At 46.6% G+C, this 19974-nt stretch overlaps 1 protein-coding gene across 1 annotated transcript; it reads left to right on the top strand.

The window, feature by feature from the left end:
• Positions 1-11625: 11625 nt before the first annotated feature.
• LOC116950620 (ankyrin repeat domain-containing protein 34C-like) lies at positions 11626-19868 on the top strand. Its single transcript, XM_032968534.2, has 2 exons — positions 11626-14050; positions 17854-19868. Exon 2 carries the CDS (start codon positions 17975-17977, stop codon positions 19520-19522), a length of 1548 nt encoding a protein of 515 aa, XP_032824425.1. The 5' UTR covers positions 11626-14050; positions 17854-17974; the 3' UTR covers positions 19523-19868.
• Positions 19869-19974: the final 106 nt, after the last annotated feature.

Genomic DNA, 19974 nt, shown 5'->3' with positions numbered 1-19974 from the left:
GAGCAGCCACCCAGCATATGTGCAGCACGACAGATAACACTGTGTAACCAAAACACATTTTTTTTGTTCCTGGGTAGTTAAGTGTTATTTCCTAATTGCTTATTCCTAAAAAGTACAGAAAATTTATATTATTCCCCAAAAACTTTGCTTTTGTGACCAGGACAGTGATATTTTGAAATCTACCTATTTTCAATGAGAAAACGCGGTGCGCATTTGTGTCTTTCGTTCACGGTAAAATCCTGGTCACAAAAGCAACTTTTGTGGGGAATAATAATAACCATTTTCTATACGTTTGAGGCATAAGCAATTAAAAAATAACACTTAGTACCCAGGAACAAACATTGTGTTACATCGTGTCATCGGACTTTAATACAAGGCACAGGCAGAAAAAAACAGCCCTGGTGCCAGCTGTCTGATCAGTTTTAAGGTGGCCATAGGCTACACATTCTCCGTGGCCAGGAATCGAACTCAGGTCACTGGATTCATAGTGCAGTGTGCTAACCAATGCGCTAACAATGGCACCTTCGCTCCTTTACCATTTATTGCTGTGATGACAAATAATGCGTCCGAGTGTTTTCCCACCTGATTACTCTTCTCATATTTTCACATTAACTACAAAACCCCTACTCCAAGATTTAAAAAAAAACATTTCCGCACCGAGCACACTGCATCCATTGTTTATCTCTCCATGGATGTGCCTCCAAGGCAAGATTCGGCCAGCGGCCCGCAAAATATTCAGTGAGATATGAAGCCCTACCACTACTCCAATCTCCACCAAATTCACACAAACAGCTAACCAACACTATTGCTCAGAACTGCAGCGTTTGGGTGAAATTGGTATAAAATGCTTTCAAGAAGTGTTTTACGCATAACAATTACATTAGGATGCTAATCACTATGATGTGCTCATTAGAATCTGTACATGTGCGTGGGTGTCTCGTCCGCGCTGAACGCGTGCGTCCGTCTGTTTGCGTGGTTTCATGTGTACAGGTCGTCTAAGAAACAATTTTGCTCATGAAATTTGAGGCTCCCTCAATACTAACCTCGGTAGAAAGCCAATCATAAGGCGTTTTTTATACGCAGTTCCACCCCACAAGTGTACTTTCAATGCACCCAGAAACTGTGCCCCTAACACATCCACACTCGCAATGGGAACATTTAACTGCACACCATTAGCATCCGCTCCACAAAACACAGTGAGCGATTTCCCACTCCAAAGAACATCGAGGCGAATGCTCACCTCTGATTTCAGCCCTGTTGGCCAGTCGTGGAAATTCCACGTATCTATGGCGGAGGCGAGTCTACTCATAAGACAACCACTGTTAGACTTCCCAACAGACCTTTGAGGGATGATCGGGACTGAGTCAAACCCCAACTAAGATTTGAACTTAAAAAAAAAAACTTCCTATTGCTCTACCGCTGAGCCACCTCACCTGCGATGCCCCAAAATCCCGAGGACAAGCTTTATCCTTTTCTAGCCGCTTTTACTTTGAAACACTTTGAGAACTTCACAAGTTTAGACGTTGCTGTCAGAAAGCTGCCACTCGGTCACGGGCGTGAGATTGCTGATCCATTTTGGGGACACTTTGTGAATGAGCGCCCCGGAATGTTATTGCACGATTTGTGGTACGGTTCTGCCCTCTTGTGGCTTGCGTGAAGTGGCGTTTCTGATTCCTTAATTTACCGATCTTTTTCCTTCGGTAAAGTCACGTAGAATGAGAATAAGAGAATAAAATAAAACAATGAAATTCTCACGACGTTTCGGCCAGTTCTGTACTTTTCACCTGAAGACGGCCGCTTGCGTTGTGGCCGAACGTCGTGAGAATTTCATTGTTTTATTTTATTATTTTATTCTCATTCTACGTGACTTTTCCCGAAAGAACCAAAGAAGATGAATCCTTGCAGTCACGAAAGCTTTAAATCGAAATTTACCGATCTTTGTCAAGCCACTGCTGGATGAAGGCCTTTCCCCACGACATGGTCGTCATATATATAAAAAAGGATACATGTTCTGCACCTTTACTTTGTTACTGATATTCTCCACAACCAACATTATTTTGTTATGTATTATATAAATTTCCCATGAACTAGAACCCATATAACATTAAGGAGGGTCCTTACCGATACTGTGCAGTGTACTTCTGGAAGTTCACCAGCATTGGTTCAAGCAAACCTGACACTGCTGAGACACTGAATGTCGTAATCAGTCCAAAGTGTGCTTATGTACATCCCAGAAGGCCTTGTGGTCGATGGGAAATGTGAAAAAGAATTTACCGCAATAAATCAAGGTGCAGATATATAGTTCATAGTTCATTTAGTTCATAGTTCATTTATTTTGGTATAGCCCTGTGAGCCATTCGGCTCTTGAATCGGGTGCAACCGCAACAAACAAAAACATGAACAAGAAAACATCTTAAAGTGATTATGTGACTGTGCAAACAGAAAATCCAGGAAAAAAACATTAAAATATCCCTGAAATTGCACCGTACACCAACGCTGTGTGCAATAATCCCAGTGGGATGCAAGTCAAATAACAACAACAACAACAACCACAAGACAACTAAGATTAAGGCCATCAGTCTAACTCCGTACCACAATAAACAAAAACATGGCCAAAACCAATTTTTTTTTTCGAAATCACCAAAATAAAAGCCATAAATGCAATGTAACAGTGATGGAGATATGTCGGCTTATTTTTGACGGTCATTGGGGTTGTTTGCCTATCCTGTACTTCTCGACGCTGGTGAATCCGGGAAGGTGAACGTCTGTGAAAAATAGCTTGATATCTCATCGGTTTCCTCCAGTATAAGTAAATTTTCTGATTCTGAGGTGAAGGGGGCAACATGACCGGTTCAGATATTATTGGCTCTTTGCACAGAAAATTCTCAACGAGTCTCGGGACTCATTTTTAGGAGGGTCACGCTACATTGGGGGGGGGGGGGGGTTTGGCCAGTTCCATCAATGGGATTTTGGCTACATGTGCGAGAGAAATCATAGTGCCCGGATAATACCCTTGCGTACGAGTGGATTACACTCACAGCTTCGTGCAGAATGACAGTTCTAAATAGTACTACGAGCCAAAGCCGTAATTATCATATATATTGAGGGGGGGGGACACCCCCCCCAATATTCAAATATGCTCAAAACGTGTGTGTCCCCCCCCCCCCCCAATATATTGCTATTCAAAATATTTCTGTTTATATGATTGTGTCTATGGTTGTACTTTATAAATCCCTAATCTTTGCCATTACATACAATGAAACAAGAAAAGGTAAAAAAACAGAGCAATGTGATACAATATACACTATTAGACATTATTGTGCAAAATAAATAGAAAGTCAATCCTATGTGTTAGTGAATTTTTTAATATTTTAGGCAGGAAATTCGTTTTAAAATTTAGAAAAAAAAATTTTGGGGGGGGGGACCCCCAGACCCCCTGGAAGATTTGGACCCCACCAATGTTGACTCCATGGCTACGACTTTGCGAAGAGCACGGCTTTATATCAGCTGGGGTTGGTCTGGGGCAGTGACCCAGAAAATCAGCACAATAATTAATCTGTACACAGCCTCGTTCGTGCAAAACTGCATCTCACGACGCTGCAGAGGACAACAGTAATAAAATAAAAGGGAGAACAAGGCGTACACCCGGTATATCACGTGGAGTTGCATCTCCTGGCGATGCCGAATGCCAAACCCCACCATGTGCCACCTCGCGACCTACATCAATGAGCGACGCACGGATCCCTGAGGGGTAACACGATGCGGTGCAGGATTACGTTGTTGTTGCTGCTGTTATTAAAGTGAGACTGATTATTTAAAGAAGGCATCGTTACACACGGCGTAAGGTGCAATACAAAAAGCAAATAGTCTCTCGTAATTAAATATCCCCTTAACTGCATCAATACGGCTGCCGATGCTGACAAGTCGAATTACACGCCCGTCTTTGAAGTAACGATATATTCTACGGAACTTTGTAAATCGACTGCTGGATGAAGGCCTGTGTCTGTCGTGTGGGTCGTTTGACCATACTTCACCACGCTGGTCAGTGCAGGTAATTGGTGCCCAGGAATCGGCACTGTCAATGGTAATCAGGTTTCCAAGTTCATAATACAGATTTTTTTGGGGGGGGGGGGGGGGTTAAATCGCGTAAATGTGTCGATAAACCCGCCAGCACCCGACAGCTAATTAGCAAGGCTTGTCACGTCAACAGAACATGCCAATTCGTTACTAATACAGCACACCGGTTGTGTGTTGGAGAGCAAAATCCACGACAACTACAATCGACACGTTTATATTTACGCGATCTAACCCCAAACCCCCCCCCCCCCCCCCTATATTATGGATATTGGTCGCGAAAGCCTACGCGTTAAACTGGTTTACAAGTGGAGGAATGGTCGTGCGTATGACTGTCCCTCCATCATGCACCGTTTAATGGGGGCTACACGACCTCCAGTCTCTTCACTTGAACGCCGCTATTGTTACCGGGGATCTGATTAAACTGCATGACAAAATCATCCAGCATGTTCGTCAATAACGCCGTGGCCTTAAAAGGGGGGAAAAACATATAGGCGACGTTTCAGGAAACGGACCTTATGACATTGTTTTATTTGTGCTTGTGCATGACTGCCAATTAACGCACTATACTCACCAAATACTTTTAACGTTTAATACACGACAGAAAAGCAGTGCTTGTCGTCCCGACAGTTCTGTTGTTTCACCTGATGAAGGCTACTTGTGTTGTGGCCGAAACGTCGTGAGAATTGTATCGTCTTATTTTATTTTATTTCATTATTTTATTCTCATTCTACGTGACTTTACCGAAAGAACCAAGGAAGATGAATCCTTGCAGTCACGAAAGCTTTAAATCGAGACACTGTACATCTTAATAAATTCATATTTATTCCATGTACAATGAGCTACGCTGGCGGTGGTGACACAGTGCCCATAGAGCTTACATGGGCGACGCAAACCTGTGAGTGGTATGGCCCCATGCCCCGAAACGTCGCCTGTTACAGTACAGCAGTTACACGTGTTTACCACGCATATGTTGCGTGTGTGTTATCCATGAGAAGCTGTGATGGTTGAAGTGCAACGCGGGACTTTCCTCGCAACACTCGGGAGGATGTTGGGCGGGCGGGTACCATCGTCGCCTTGGGGGTCGTCCATAAATGACGTCACGCACCTATGGGGGAGGGGGGGTGGTCAGACATTTGTGACGATGTGCGACGAGGGGGGAGGGGGTTGAGAAATGTGACGTCACATCAAAATGCGCAACTTTAAATAAATACAGACGACACGTTCTACTTAATTAAATAGACTTTTTAAAATAAATGTTTTCTCCTACAACATCAGAATGCAGCGCCACATTAAATACGCACTACAATGACAATAGTTTAAAGCGATTTGAAGCATGTTTTATATTTTTGGGGGGGGGGCAGTGCTTTGTGACGTCATATTTGAGGGGGGGGGTGTCTGATTTTTTGTGACGCCGTGTGACGGGGGGGGGGATCAAAAATCGTCCAAAAACGCGTGACGTCATTTATGGACGGCCCCCTTGCCAGCTCTGGGCCGAATGCCGCCTCCTTCACCAAATCGAACGGCTCCCTTTTTAAAAGCCACCCAGGGTCCACGTTTGCGATTTAATCATTGTTGTCGTCATCGTCGTTGTCATCATCTTACTTCGACCTGGGCGTCCAGCCTCGGGCAGACGAGGAACCTGCAGACACTCGATGACTTTAAAACTGAACCGATCCATTGCATGGAACCCCACCTCTGCAGAGTGTTGCTCGCGAGTTGAACCACTTGCACTGATGGGATGTGTAAGATCTACTTCTATCGTTTGTTTTTTTTACGTGTAGGGATGTATAGGCAGTGTCGGGAAGGAGGAGGCGAATTGTCTGATTGTTTGTGTATTAGTGATATTCTACACAACGACGGCGAGTGATGATTACGGTACTATGGTTATGGTTTCATTTAAAGCACTTGGCAATCCGCCTGTGACGGTCATTTCGATCATGATCATTTCCCCACAGATAGCCCCACAATGAACTCAATAATTCACTCACTCCACTCCATCCATTGCCTCTTGACAAAATAATGTTTTGGACAACGTAAACTTGCTTGCGTGTACGCTTTACCAACATTTTCCATTCAATTGCTTTTCAAACTATTTATTCCACAACCCATCAGCCGTAACGCCTTGTGGGATTGATTCAGTACCAGCAAACTCTGGACCGGGTTTCGACACACGTGGCTTCACCAGCAGTCTCATCGTCGCTGTTGAACTGCCGATGTTACAGGCAGACTCTACACGGTACGGGTTCCCCAATTAAATTCTATAAAACGTAACAATGTAACCACTGTGGGCATTCAGTAATGACATCCCCTCCAATCCCGTCAACTCTCGATTGTTCGGTGACCCGTCGGTCGCCCGGATCATTACCACCGTCAGCCAAGGTCAATCCACTGCTGGATGAAGGCCTCCCCTCCGCAATCAGTCATTGTCTCTCACCATCCTGCGATGTAGTAAGTCATCCACATTGGCACATGCCCATAAACTTATTTACAGGCCGTCCATAAATGACGACACACACGTGGGGGGGGGGGGGTCAGACTTTTGTGACGATGTGTGACGAGGGGGGGAGGGAAGGGTTGAGAAATGTGACGTCACATTAAAATGCGCAAATTATAAACAATTGAATTGTTATAACACAAATTTTTATTAATTTTCATTATTAACTGTTTGATTATTAAAATTTACTTAAGGTCACCTATTTTAATGATTGTTATTAAACTTTAATAAATGATTGTTATTAAACATTTTGATTTTAATGATTCTACCAGGGCTTTTCATTCTGTGGAATGAATGTGATTGTTATAATTGTACTCTCCATTTTGCTTCGTTCTACTACAAAGTTTCAAGTTTTTTTTATAGTTAGAATTATTTTTCATATTTCATAATTATGAGAGAATTTCAATATAATATTCTGAACATCTGCAGTTTTAGTTAGACGCTGAATATTTTCAAGTGAATTTCATGGTAAGTTTCAGCTTTCCAACGCCTCCTTTTTAATACGTGTTTTCTCCTACAACATCAGAGTGCAGCGCCACGTTAAATACGCACTACAATGACAATAGGTTAAAGCGATTGGAAGCATGTTTTATTTTCAAAATGGAAATATGTTTTTTGGGGGGGGGCAGAGCTTTGTGACGTCATATTTGAGGGGGGTCTGACTTTTTGTGACACCGTGTGACGAGGAGGGGGGTGGTCAAAAATCGGCCAAAATCGCGTGACGTCATTTATGGACGGCCCCTTATTCGAGGCATTCCTTAATTGACGCAATGAATCCGACCGTTCTGTCACTCAGTGCAATTCTTTTCGCTCGTGACCGTGTTTTGTGGACCATAAAAAAAGAGTGCAAAGCGTGAATGTTAACGAGGCTATTAGTAAACGTGTTGTTTTCCCATGGAGAATTTGGAGTGGCGATGCAGAATTCGTTGTTGTTTTTTTAATATTGATCCTTAAAGTAGTCGGTTTACTTGCGTGTTCGTGGTCACATGGGCACCGGGTCGCTGACCCACGCCGAGTGAGCAGTTCATGATAACATCAGCAATAACATTTCACTTTTTTCTTTCGACCGCATGGATAATCGGCCCGCGGGTGGACAGTATAATCGATAGTTCATTTAGGACACGGTACTCTTTGGGTCTTTCGGTAAAAAATGGGGCCGTCCATAAATGATGTCACGCGATTTTGGACGATTTTTGACCCCCCCCCCCCCCTAGTCACACTGCGTCACAAAAAGTCAAACCCCGCCCCCTCAAATATGACGTCACAAAGCTCTGCCCCCCCCCCCAAACCATATTTCCATTTTGAAAATAAAACATGCTTCAAATCGCTTCGGACTATTGTCATTGTAGTGCGTATTTAATGTGGCGCTGCACTCTGATGTTGTAGGAGAAAACATTTATTAAAAAGTCTATTACTGGTAGGGAACGTAGTGGACTGGAAGCCCAACCGGGATTAATTCACAGGAGGCAGGGGATTAATTGTGTATGTCTGTGGATGTCTGTCCACGTGGGAGGGGTGGGGCTGGGTGGAGAGGGGAGGGTAGGGAGGGGCTGGGTGGGGAGGGGCTGGGTGGAGAGGGTGGGGAGGGGCTGGGTGGGGAGGGTGGGGCTGGGTGGGGGGTGGGAGGGGTGGGGCTGGGTGGGGAGGGGCTAGTCACCCCGTGGTGCCCTTATAAAACTCAACGTTTAACCTACTTGTGCCCGCCCTCACAGTCAGGCATATTTGCGGAATACACCACGTGGTGCCGCCGTTGACCCTGGCCATTGACCGAGCAACCCAACGTTCCTACCAGCTCCCTCCGCAGGAATGTGTTAATAAAGTAGAACATGTTGTCTATATTTATTTAAAGTTGCGCATTTTGATGTGACGTCACTTCTCAACCCCCCCCCTCCCCTCGTCACACATGTCTGACTGCCCCCCCCCAGGTGCGTGACGTCATTTATGGACGGCACCAAAGTCGCGTAGGTAGAAACATAATAAAAAATCATGACGTTTCGATCGCAACACAAGCAATCGTATTCAGGTGAAAAAATACAGCAGGCGGACTGCTGAGGCAGGAGAAATATAGCGAGAGAGCTCCTGTAGCAAAATTTTATCGAGGTTTGAGATGGGTACAACCCAGGGTAAGTGGGCGGGGCTGGAGATGGAATTTAAAAGGAATATACCTCGGCCATTGTATTGCTAGAGATTAGGATGTCAATTTGTTAATGTAACCCCACTACTACGGTACTAAAGAAGCCATTGTATTGCTAGAGATTAGCATATCAATCTGTTAATGTAACCCCACGACTACGGTACTAAAGAAGCCATTGCATTGCTAGAGATTAGCATGTCAATCTGTTAATGTAACCCCACGACTACGGTACTAAAGAGGCCATTGTATTGCTAGAGATTAGCATGTCAATCTGTTAATGTAACCCCACGACTACGGTACTAAAGAGGCCATTGTATTGCTAGAGATTAGCATGTCAATGTGAGGTGGCTCCCGCAGCAGCGGCTGTGTTAATGAAGACGATTGCTTGTGTTGCGGTCGAAACGTCGTGATTTTTTATTATCATTTGATTTTTCTATCCACGTGACTAGAGGCCAACCGAAACTGAATTTCTGGTTTCGGCCGAAACCAAAACCAGACCGAAAGTAAAAAATTGACTTTTGGCCGAAACCGAAGCCGAAAGTTTAACTTCATTTTCGACCAAGACCGAAACAGAAAGTTACATAACCGAAGTTACCGAACACAAGATTTATGAAAGACTAGCTTTACTACCCGGCTTCGCCCGGGACTTGGATTCACCACGGACGGCCGCCTTTGTCTCCCCAGTAGCGATGTTGACATACCACACCACTTACTCGTTTGAGGCTGAGTCGACCTAGGGGAGGCCCAGGACTAGTTCAAATAATCGTCACCGGCCGTGAGCGGGAATTGAACTCGGGCCGCCGGGTTCGTAGCGCAGGGCGCGAATCACTACGCAGTCCCTGCCCCCCCCCCCCGAGGTGCATGACGTCATTTATTGATGGCCCCAGACCAGGGGTCACCAAACTTTTTTCACAGTGGGCCGGATAACTGAAAGAATGACGAGCGCGGGCCGCATAATAAATAAAAATTTCTGGAGCGTCGGACCTGTGTTGATAGCTGGAAAATCTTGGGGCCGGAAAGATGCGTGTTTGTGTAAGTTGCCATGGAAACCATGGCAACGTGTTGCCATGGAAACCATGGTAACGTCAGAGCGTAGGCGGAGCTACTACGAGCCGGGGAAGGACTTGGGATGGCGTGAAATAAGCAAACATTACAATAAACAAGAAAATCTAGATACAATAATTTAACATTTAAAATAGTAAATTTAAGGCACATAGCAGTCAGGAGGTCTCCGCATGCGTGAAGATCTCCTAGTATTCTAAACATAATATTTAAATTGTATCACAACGCCTCGTGTTCCATACGTTTTATCAACCAAATTCAAGTACCGTCGGCGGGCCTGATGGACTGACGTCGCGGGTCGGATCCGGCCCGCGGGCCGTAGTTTGGTGACCCCTGCCCCAGACCATGGTTGCGGCTGTAACCTCGCTCGCAAGCTGCTGCTGCTGACGTGTGTGTACGTGTGTGTGTGTACGTGTGTGTGTATGTGTGTACGTGTGTGTGTGTATGTGTGTGTGTGTGTATGTGTGTACGTGTGTGTATGTCTATACGTGTGTGTGTATGCAGCCTATCGCATAGGATTGCCTAGCGCCGACTTGACTGGCTGATAGACTTAGCACGAGCATTATATTCTAAAAATAGATCTTCGGTTGACGACCGAAAGTCAATATCAGTTTCGGCCGAAACCAGGCCAGAGGCGGGGTTTAGTCGCCGGGGAGCGCATATAAGCGGGGGCCGGAGCAAGGTGCGGGGTCGGTGTTGAAGAATCAAGAGGAGCTCCCTGTCGCTGCTGCCCCGCCATCTCCATCGGCCACGTGGCTGCTCGACCTCCAGCCGCTCAACTGCTCCCAAGCCAGCGCCGTCAGTCGGCGGCGCGTTAGCGAGCGGGGTGAGCGCCACGTGGCGCGGGAGGCAGCGAAGCCGCCTGGGCGGCGATCATTCCGTAGTGAGAGAGAGAGAGACAAGAGACAACCAAGCTGTACCGAAGGAGCCACTTATTACACATTGAAGGAGATACTCAACGATACAGCAGAGGGCGCTACTGAATGCAGCCCGTGTCTTGAACCGTCATTAACCTGTCCAGATTTGAAGTTTTCGTGACTGCACGGATCCATACTCTTTGGTTCTTTCGGTAAAGTCACGTAGGTAGAAAATAAAAAATAAATTAGATCACGACGTTTCGATCGCAACACAACCGACCGTCATCAGGTGGAACAGATACAGCAGGAGAACTGCTGACATAGGAGAGAGAGCTGCTGCAACAAGAGTTTATATTGTATTTTGGTGGGCTCAACCCAAGGGTAAGTGTGTGGAGGTAGAGAAGGAATTTGTACGTTAATGTAAATGTGAGAGATTAGCATGTCAATGTGGGAAGGTCCCCAGCCACCGGAGGTGGAGGGGATCCTGTGCCTGGGATATTTCGCCTGGTAATGTACTCGGAGAGTCGGAAATAACAGCTGAAACAGGCAGGTAGGATGGAAACATCACAGTCAGTTAAGATTTTACTTGGTTAATAACATCCTTCCAATGATTGCTCAGTTTATATCCATCTTCCCGGTTGAAGTTATGTCTATACGTAGGCTTTAACACGCAGGCTGTTCGCGACCAATATTATTCATCTTGATTTGAAGCTTTCGTGACTGCAGGAATTCATACCCTTTGGTTCTTTCGGTAAAGTCATGTAGATAGAAAAATAACGAATAGATCACGACGCTTCGATCGCAACACAAGCAATCGTCTTCAGGTGAAACAATACAGCAGGCGGACTGCTGAGGCAGGAGGAAATGTAGCGAGAGAGCTACTGCAACCAAAGGTGATATCCGTTTGTGGTGGGTACAACCCAAGGGCAAGTGGGCGGGGCTAGGGATGGAATTGCAAGTAAATGTAAGATCGCAGAGCGAGCATACCTCGGCTAATCCGAGGGGGGAGGGAGGGGAGGGGGAGGGGCTGCCGTAACGGGCTTAAGGAGATCAACCGTACTCTTTGATTCAATTGGGTAAAGTCACGTAGGTAAAAAATCAAATAACAAAAATCACGACGTTTCGGCCACAACACAAGCGGCCTTCATCAGGTGAAGGGACGAGACTGCCTGGAGGACAGCGCTGGAGTGAAAAAAGCCACATTCAGATCACGACCTTTAAGCTGTGTGAGAAGAAACAAAGCGCCTTGACAAAGGAATTAGCATATAATTTAGCATTGAAATGGCTCATTGAAATAGCTAAGTTAAAGTATACACATGCGCAGAGGCACCCCTTGACAAAGGAATTAGCATAGAATTTAGCATTGAAATAGCTGAGTGATTAGCTTGTAACTGGTCACAGAAATAGCTATGTTAAAGTCAGAGCATATACATTCACCGAGGCACTTAGTACAAATCAAACAGGAGAATTTAGCGAAACACAACCACGCTCAGACCGCGGACCTTTAAACTGTGTACGAGCAAACAAGGTGTCCTGACAAAGAAATTAGCATAAAAATTAGCATTTGATTGGCCGATTTTAGAAAAGAGGTGGTGTACGTGCCGGTGGACTTGCCGTTTGGCGCGGGGGGGGGGGGGGGGGGGTGGGAGTTTACCTATTGATGGTGTGAAAAGGGAATTTATAAGAGCTGCGAAAGTTTGGGGTACCACTACTTGAAAAATATACTGTACCATTGAAATTAGTTTAATGTTTAGTTCGATTTAGAACATCTTTCCAATGGTTGCTTAATTTGAAACCATCTGCTCGGTTGAAATTGTGTCTGTGTTTGTAGATCTGAATTGCCTCGTGAACAAATCTCTGATAAAAACCTGAAGGCCGCTTGTGTTGTGGCCGAAACGTCGTGATTTTTGTTATTTTATTTTTTACCTACGTGACTTTACCCAATTGAACCAAAGAGTATGGATCCTAGCAGTCACGAAAGCTTTAAATCTAGAGATCAACCGTGTTTATTTGCAACACAAAAATCAGTTATGTTCTACTCAAACGAACATTGAGGGATTGGTGTTCATATCCCGTTTATAGCTCTGAAGTTACTGGCAGAAATTCTACATTCCTATGGCTGGGCGAGTATATCCATAGGACAACCACATTTGACTTCCCAATAGTGGTATTCGTTTTATCCACCCACACAGGGATTTTGAGTGGATTGTGGATAATGCCCAATAAATTAGGGAACCATATTGGCAAACGTTGGCTAAATTAAGAAACCCTAAGCAGATCTAACAATAGTGGAAGAGGTATATATTTCAGATCGTTCGTTAATGGGCGAGGTGGGCTATAGGAAGTATTGAGTTCATTGAAACCGTGAAATGATGGAGGCGATGATTACTTGAGGACAGCAGATGAATGGAGCCATGATATGAGATGAATCTCAGTGAGGTTTTGAGACATCATGGATTTTTGAGGCCAAAAGACATGAGGCCATTAATTGAGGGCACAGGTTATTCGAGGTCATAAGATATTTTAGGTCATGAATCGAAGAAAAAAATCTTTGAGGCTGTGAAATATTTGAGACCATTAAACGAGTATGGCAATGGGTTATTTGAAGCCATGATATATTTTAGGTTGTGAATTTAATGAAAACCTGGATATTTGAAACCATTACATATTTTATGTCGTGAATTCATTTCAGACAATAGTCATTTGAGGCCATTCTGATTCTGATTTAAGGCCATTAACTCTATGAGGTCATTACCTGAGTAAAACCATATGCTATTTTAGGCCATGAGATATTTGAGTTTGTGTTTGAATGAAACGATGGGTTATTTGCAGTCATAAAATATTGTAGGTAGGGGATTTAATTCGAGCGATGGGTAATTTGAGGTCATTAAATATTTGAGGGCATTGTCAGAGCAAGGCCATGGGTTATTTGAGGTCATGAAATATTTCACGCTGTTAATTCAAGTAATGAGTAAATTAGGGTCATTAAATATTTAGATCCGTTAGCTCCGTGCGGCTTTGGGTTATTTGAAGCCATGAGATATTTTAGGTAATTCATTAATTCGAGCAGTGTTATTTGAAGGCATTAAATGTTTTAGGCTATTACTTGAGTGAGACCATGGGTTATTTGAGGCCATGAGATATTTGAGTTTGTGGGCTGAGTGAGGTCATGGGTTAATTGACTGTCTTCGGTTTAAGCGTGTCGCATTTATACGCTTAGCCCCTTCCCGCCACCCACAGTCATCACCTGGCAGCGCTATCGTGACAGCGTGTGAAGGTGGGTATATTTATTATTCATCACGGATGTGGTGTTAGACCGTGAGCTGTCAGCTGGGCGAGTGGTCTCGCTACACATCGAGCGGGGCACGCGCCGGGCACCTGCACCTCCAGCGAGTGCTCCCTGCATCGGCTCCCACAAGGCAGCAGGTAACGGCACCTACTCACCTCCAGCACTCAATACAACTCACACACACCAGCAGAATTGAGTGTATGTACAATCCTGTTGTATGAGCTTGCTTAAACGGGGGGCTCTCTAAAGACAGGGGGGGGGGGCACGACAGAGTCAATGTTAAACAGGTTTAAACAAATCCAAAACGTGAATCAGAACGAGTAACGATTTGATCTACGTTTACATTTTGTTTACATTTTGTCCTGCCCCTTAAAATTATTGCAGAGCTGCTGCAAACACTTACAGAATGAGCCCGCGTTTGTCGATTCACTGAAGCAGACATGCATGGGCACATTTAATGTATGGTTATGGGTGCTCGCCTACCTGGAAAACTTTGAGGATAAACTGCCACTGGCATTGGAATATTGTACCAACGATTTTTTGACTTGACTATAAGAAATTAAGGAGGTTGAGCCTTCAGCAAGGAGGCTTTGCCACGTACAGTTCCCACCCCCAGACATTATGGAGCTGTTTATCTAGATGATATTTAATGCAATATCTGTCAGGTGAAGTTTGAGAAATGAAAAAGCTCTATTTGTTCCAGATAAAAGTAGACAATACATGTGCCGTATTGTGATGATTCAAACGTGAGATTTAGGGTGCCCTGTACAGGCTTATACACGATATGAAGATTTCTATATGGAACTACTGCTGGTTGTCACATCTGTCAAGTTTACACACGTTCACTCTCGTGGCCAGATTCACAAATAGCTGAAACAGCCAAAAACACACGGCCTTGGCAGTCTTTCCGCATTCGTTGGTAATGAAGATGTTGGCACGAATAAGCAATAAAAAGCATGAGAAAAAGAATATTGGACGTGTTAAACCAGGCCCGCAGAGTGCAGTATGTTTAGAATAACGCGTAGGTGTGTGGAATGTTTGCACAAACTCAGTGGCCGAGACTCACAGCGAGCGAATTGGGGAATCCGGTCGGCCACTCGAAAGTGGTGACCGTGGCTGCACGAGGACCCAGAAAGGCCACACACACACCACACACCCACACCACACACACACCACACACACACACCACACACACACACCACACACACACCACACACACACCACACACACACACCACACACCCACACCACACACACACCACACACACACACCACACACCCACACCACACACACACCACACACACACACAACACACACATCCACACCACACACACACCACACACACACACCACACACACACCACACACCCACACCACACACACACACCACACACACACACCATACACCCACACCACACACACACCACACACACACAACACACACACCACACACCCACACCACACACACACCACACACACCACACACCCACTCCACACACACACACCACACACACACCCACACCACACACACCACACACACACACACCACACACCCACACCACACACACACCACACACACACCCCACACACACACCACACATACACACACACCCACACCACACACACACACCACACACCCACACCACACACACACCACACACCCACACCACACACACACCACACACCCACACCACACACCCACACCACACACACACACCCACACCACACACACCACACACCCACACCACACACACCACACACACACACCACACACCCACACCACACACACACCACACACCACACACACACCACACACCCACACCACACACACACACCACACACACACACCACACACCCACACCACACACACACACCACACACACACACCACACACCGACACCACACACACCACACACACACACCACACACCCACACACCACACACACCACACACCCACACCACACACACACACACCACACACCCACACCACACACACACACCACACACACACACCACACACCGACACCACACACACCACACACACACCACACACCACACACACCACACACCCACACCACACACACACACACCATACACCCACACCACACACACACACCACACACACACCACACACCCACACCACACACACCACACACCCACACCACACACACACCAGGCAGAGCTGTGCCTGGCCCTTTCCCATTTAAATAATCTCCAAATGTAATTAATTAGGGCTAATCAGAGAGCCTGGCTGTGCATGACTGGCCACCGAGGCCACTCGTTTTTGTTGCGCTGTAAAAGGAAACACGTTATCCGATTTTTATTTTAATGTTTTTAATTTATTTGTGACCAATGGGCGATTTAAACTAGATATATGAAGATAGTGTTTATATTGGACAGCTGCCGAACTTATGTGCAACTATTTTGATCACCCGCCCACTAGGATGTGATTATAATTATTGCTCATGAATTATTTTTACTTTTACGATATCCACCCCCAATGGCTTAATTTTACACGTAAACTTTCACTTTCAATACTATGATTCATAATTAGTGTTTAGTGGGTTAGAGCGTTATGTAGGGTATGATTTCAAATTTTAACTATAACCCGCCACCACCCGACAGAGCCAATCAAATCAAGCTGTCACATAATGGGAAAATATGCCAATAGATTTGGGTTTATTAGCAAAACTCTGGCTCTGGCGTGGGAGCTGAGCTTTTGTTGTCACCCAATGATCCTGGATGTGATCTCCAGCGAAACGTCGTATAAAATTGTAAAAAAATATTGCTTTTCCACATTGCGGTTTTGCTAATAAACTAATTACAGATCCCACCCTTAATTAGAAATCTAGTGATGCTCCCCCAACCCCCACCCTTGGTTAGAAATCGAACCTGGTATACTATACCCTTTCCCGTTGCGATGACGTATGTCATCAGTTTTTCGTAAAAAAAATAAAACAACTTTATCAGGACCGAGGCTGCCACAAGGCCATGGGCGGAGGGCGTGTGGCACAGTTTGGCTCCAGCTATCATATAGTGCGGTCGTGTCGCTACAGTTCTCTGCGGTGAGTACAATGTCTTTAAAAACAACGGTGCTATGCCTCGCTAAAAACGATTAAAGCCGAAACACTTGCGCGTTCTGAGATTCAGCGGTGAACGGGGTAACCCACCCTATGACTTGCAGACGTCTCGGAGCAGGGAAGGGCAACGTGCCCCTGTTTGGGGAGAAAGAACTACCCAGAGGGCGCGTTCCCTGGACACGCAAAGCCTCACTCGTACGACGGTCATGTGCCCTCCTCTGTCATGACTGTTGATTCAGGTTCAATATATAAATATATATTTGTTAATCTCGCGATGACTTTGTGAAAGACAGTTAAGCATGAATGTAATATAAATATTAATTTAAGAAGCTCACCATGAACAGTAAATAAATGATCAAAAATAGACAACATGTTTAAGCCATGTGAGTGCTATTTCACTGTGATTAAGATTTTACTGCGATTTACTGCGATTTATTAAACTTACGTAATTTGTCGAAGGTCAGAGATTGCTTTCAAAGCATTGAACATTTAAAGGGGAATACTTGTATCCTGGCACCTGAAGCAACTAGTTAGTATCATATTTATATTTAATTATTATGATGAGATGATAATGGATAGATGATCATGCTTGATGATTATTACTGAAATTGCTGGATAATGGATGGATGATTGCTCGATAAAGGATGAATGCTGGGTAATGGCTGGATGACAGTCAATTGCTGAATCATGAGTGGATAATGGATGGATCATGGGTGATTGACAATGGATGGATGATACATACTTCTGGAAAATGAATAGATTGTGATGATGACGATCTGTAAACGATCTCGTGACGGTGGCTTGCACTCACACATCAGTCTTGTTCACACGCATATTTGTTGCTTTTATCATCCGCAACAGCGAGCTCTCCGCCACCGACACAGCTCACCCCTGGCGACAAACACGCGCACACCCATCGGCCCGGTCGCCGCACGGCGAGACTAATCCCAGGGGTGGGGCGAGGGGGGGGGGCTGCAGCAACATGGAGGAGTGCGGCGGCATCCGCACGGACGGCAGCACCCTGCTCAGGGCCGTGCTGCTCGGCCGCTTGCGCCTGACGCGCCTTCTACTCGAGGGTGGCGCCTACATCAACGAGAGCAACGAGCGCGGCGAGACGCCGCTCATGGTGGCCTGCGTGAGCCGACACGTCGACGCGCAGAGCGCCGCCAAGGCCAAGATGGTGGCCTACCTGCTGGAGAACGGCGCCGACCCCAACATCCAGGACAAGTGCGGGCGCAGCGCGCTCATGCACGCGTGCATCGCCGGCGCCGGCGCCGAGCTGGCGCAGCTGCTGCTCACGGGCGGCGCCGACCCCAGCCTCGAGGACCGCTCGGGAGCCTCGGCCCTCGTCTACGCCATCAACACGGACGACAAGGACACCCTCAAGGTGCTGCTGGACGCCTGCAAGGCCAAGGGCAAGGACGTGATCATCATCACCACCGACAAGTCGGCCTCGGGCGGCAAGACCACGAAGCAGTACCTCAACGTGCCGCCTTCGCCCGCCGACTTTGACGATCGGTTCGCCCCGGTGATGTCCCCTTCCGACATCGAGCTGCGGCCCACGTTCTCCAACTCCCTGGCCACCGCAACGGAGGACGAGTCCTTGATGAGCCTCCCGGCAGCCGGCGTCTGCGGCAGGAAGGGTACACCGAAGCACTGCGGAACGCCCAAGCTGCTGCCGCAGCTACAGAAGACGGTGGCTCACAGCGAGGAAGCAAAGAAGGCGATTGTGTCTCTCGACGAGGAACTCTCCTCCAGCTTTAGCTCTTTGCTCACGAGCAGGTCGAGCGTGCTCGCCAGACACTTCAGCATGGACGTGGCGGACGACACCTTTCTGGGCACATACACGACCGAGAGGCGGCCGCCTTCCAGCAGAGCGGCTACGCCCATGTGTCACAGGTCGCCGCACATGGCGAGAAGGAACACCCTTCCCGTGGAAGAACTCACAGAGACCCTGACGCTTCCACCCGTGTGCAGCCTGCAAGAAATCCTGCGGCAGAGACAGCTGGGCATTAACCACTACCATTCCGACACGCAGTTGCAGGCGGAGCCGACGGCAGTACATACCTTGGCGGGGAGGTTCGCGATGGAGCAAAGGAAACGGCACATGTCAAGCTCGCGTGATTCGCTCGATGGCTGGTGGCCACCGATGGCTCCAGCGAGCGGCGAGAGGCGGGGGTCTGGTGGAGTTGGGTTCCCGGCGGAACAGATGTCTCTGGTCGCTGCGAGCACCGAGCGCAGAGGGTCCGGTGGTGCCAACGTCCTCATGGAGCAACTGTCGCACAGTCGGATAAGTATCCTGCCTCCGATACCCATCAGCGTGACTCCAACTGCCAGTGGGAGCGCCTCCGAGGCAACCCCGGGATTTTGCAAACAACTGCAGATTTCGGTCAAACCTGGGGTGCCCCCGCTGCCCTGCTCGCCGAGCCACCGAGAGGTGAAGGGCACGAAAAAATTCCCAAGGCGCCACTCCATGCAGGTGGAGCAGATGAAGCTGCTGCTCACGCACGGAGATGGATCTGGTGACTAGGCAACTCCCGATTTGAATCCGGGAACAAAACGTGACCACCCCTGCAATATCCTTTTGTAACCTTAAAACACATCTTCGCATCCGAAATGTTAAATGCGTGGCTATTGAGAAAGGGGAAGGGGTGCGGTGCTGTGCTGGGAATGTGTGGGACTGTGCAATGCGCTATCCTAGTGTATTATTGGAAGAGATGCGAGAGTGTAGAAGGAACTTTGTTTTTGTACGAGGCACTTTGTTGACCGAGGGCACAGGTTTACAAATCACCCATGAAATGATAATTGGGTCGAAAAGTTAACCTGAAAGCTGGGTCTGGGCAGAGCTGTTGGAATCTTTTAAAATTAATAACACAAGTAGGTTATTTATAAATCTTGTTAAAAATTATATCGGAATCATGTTAACAGTCTTTGGTCTTGGATATCTAAGTATATGGATTGTGTTTAACAATTACAGTACTG

Source organism: Petromyzon marinus, chromosome 40 (assembly GCF_048934315.1).
Source record: "Petromyzon marinus isolate PM22_M1 ecotype Great Lakes invasive population chromosome 40, UKy_Petmar_22M1.pri1.0, whole genome shotgun sequence".
In the NCBI taxonomy this organism is placed as follows: domain Eukaryota; kingdom Metazoa; phylum Chordata; class Hyperoartia; order Petromyzontiformes; family Petromyzontidae; genus Petromyzon; species Petromyzon marinus.
The sequence above is the reverse complement of the archived record's forward strand: the minus strand, read 5'-3'. Positions and strand labels throughout refer to the sequence as shown.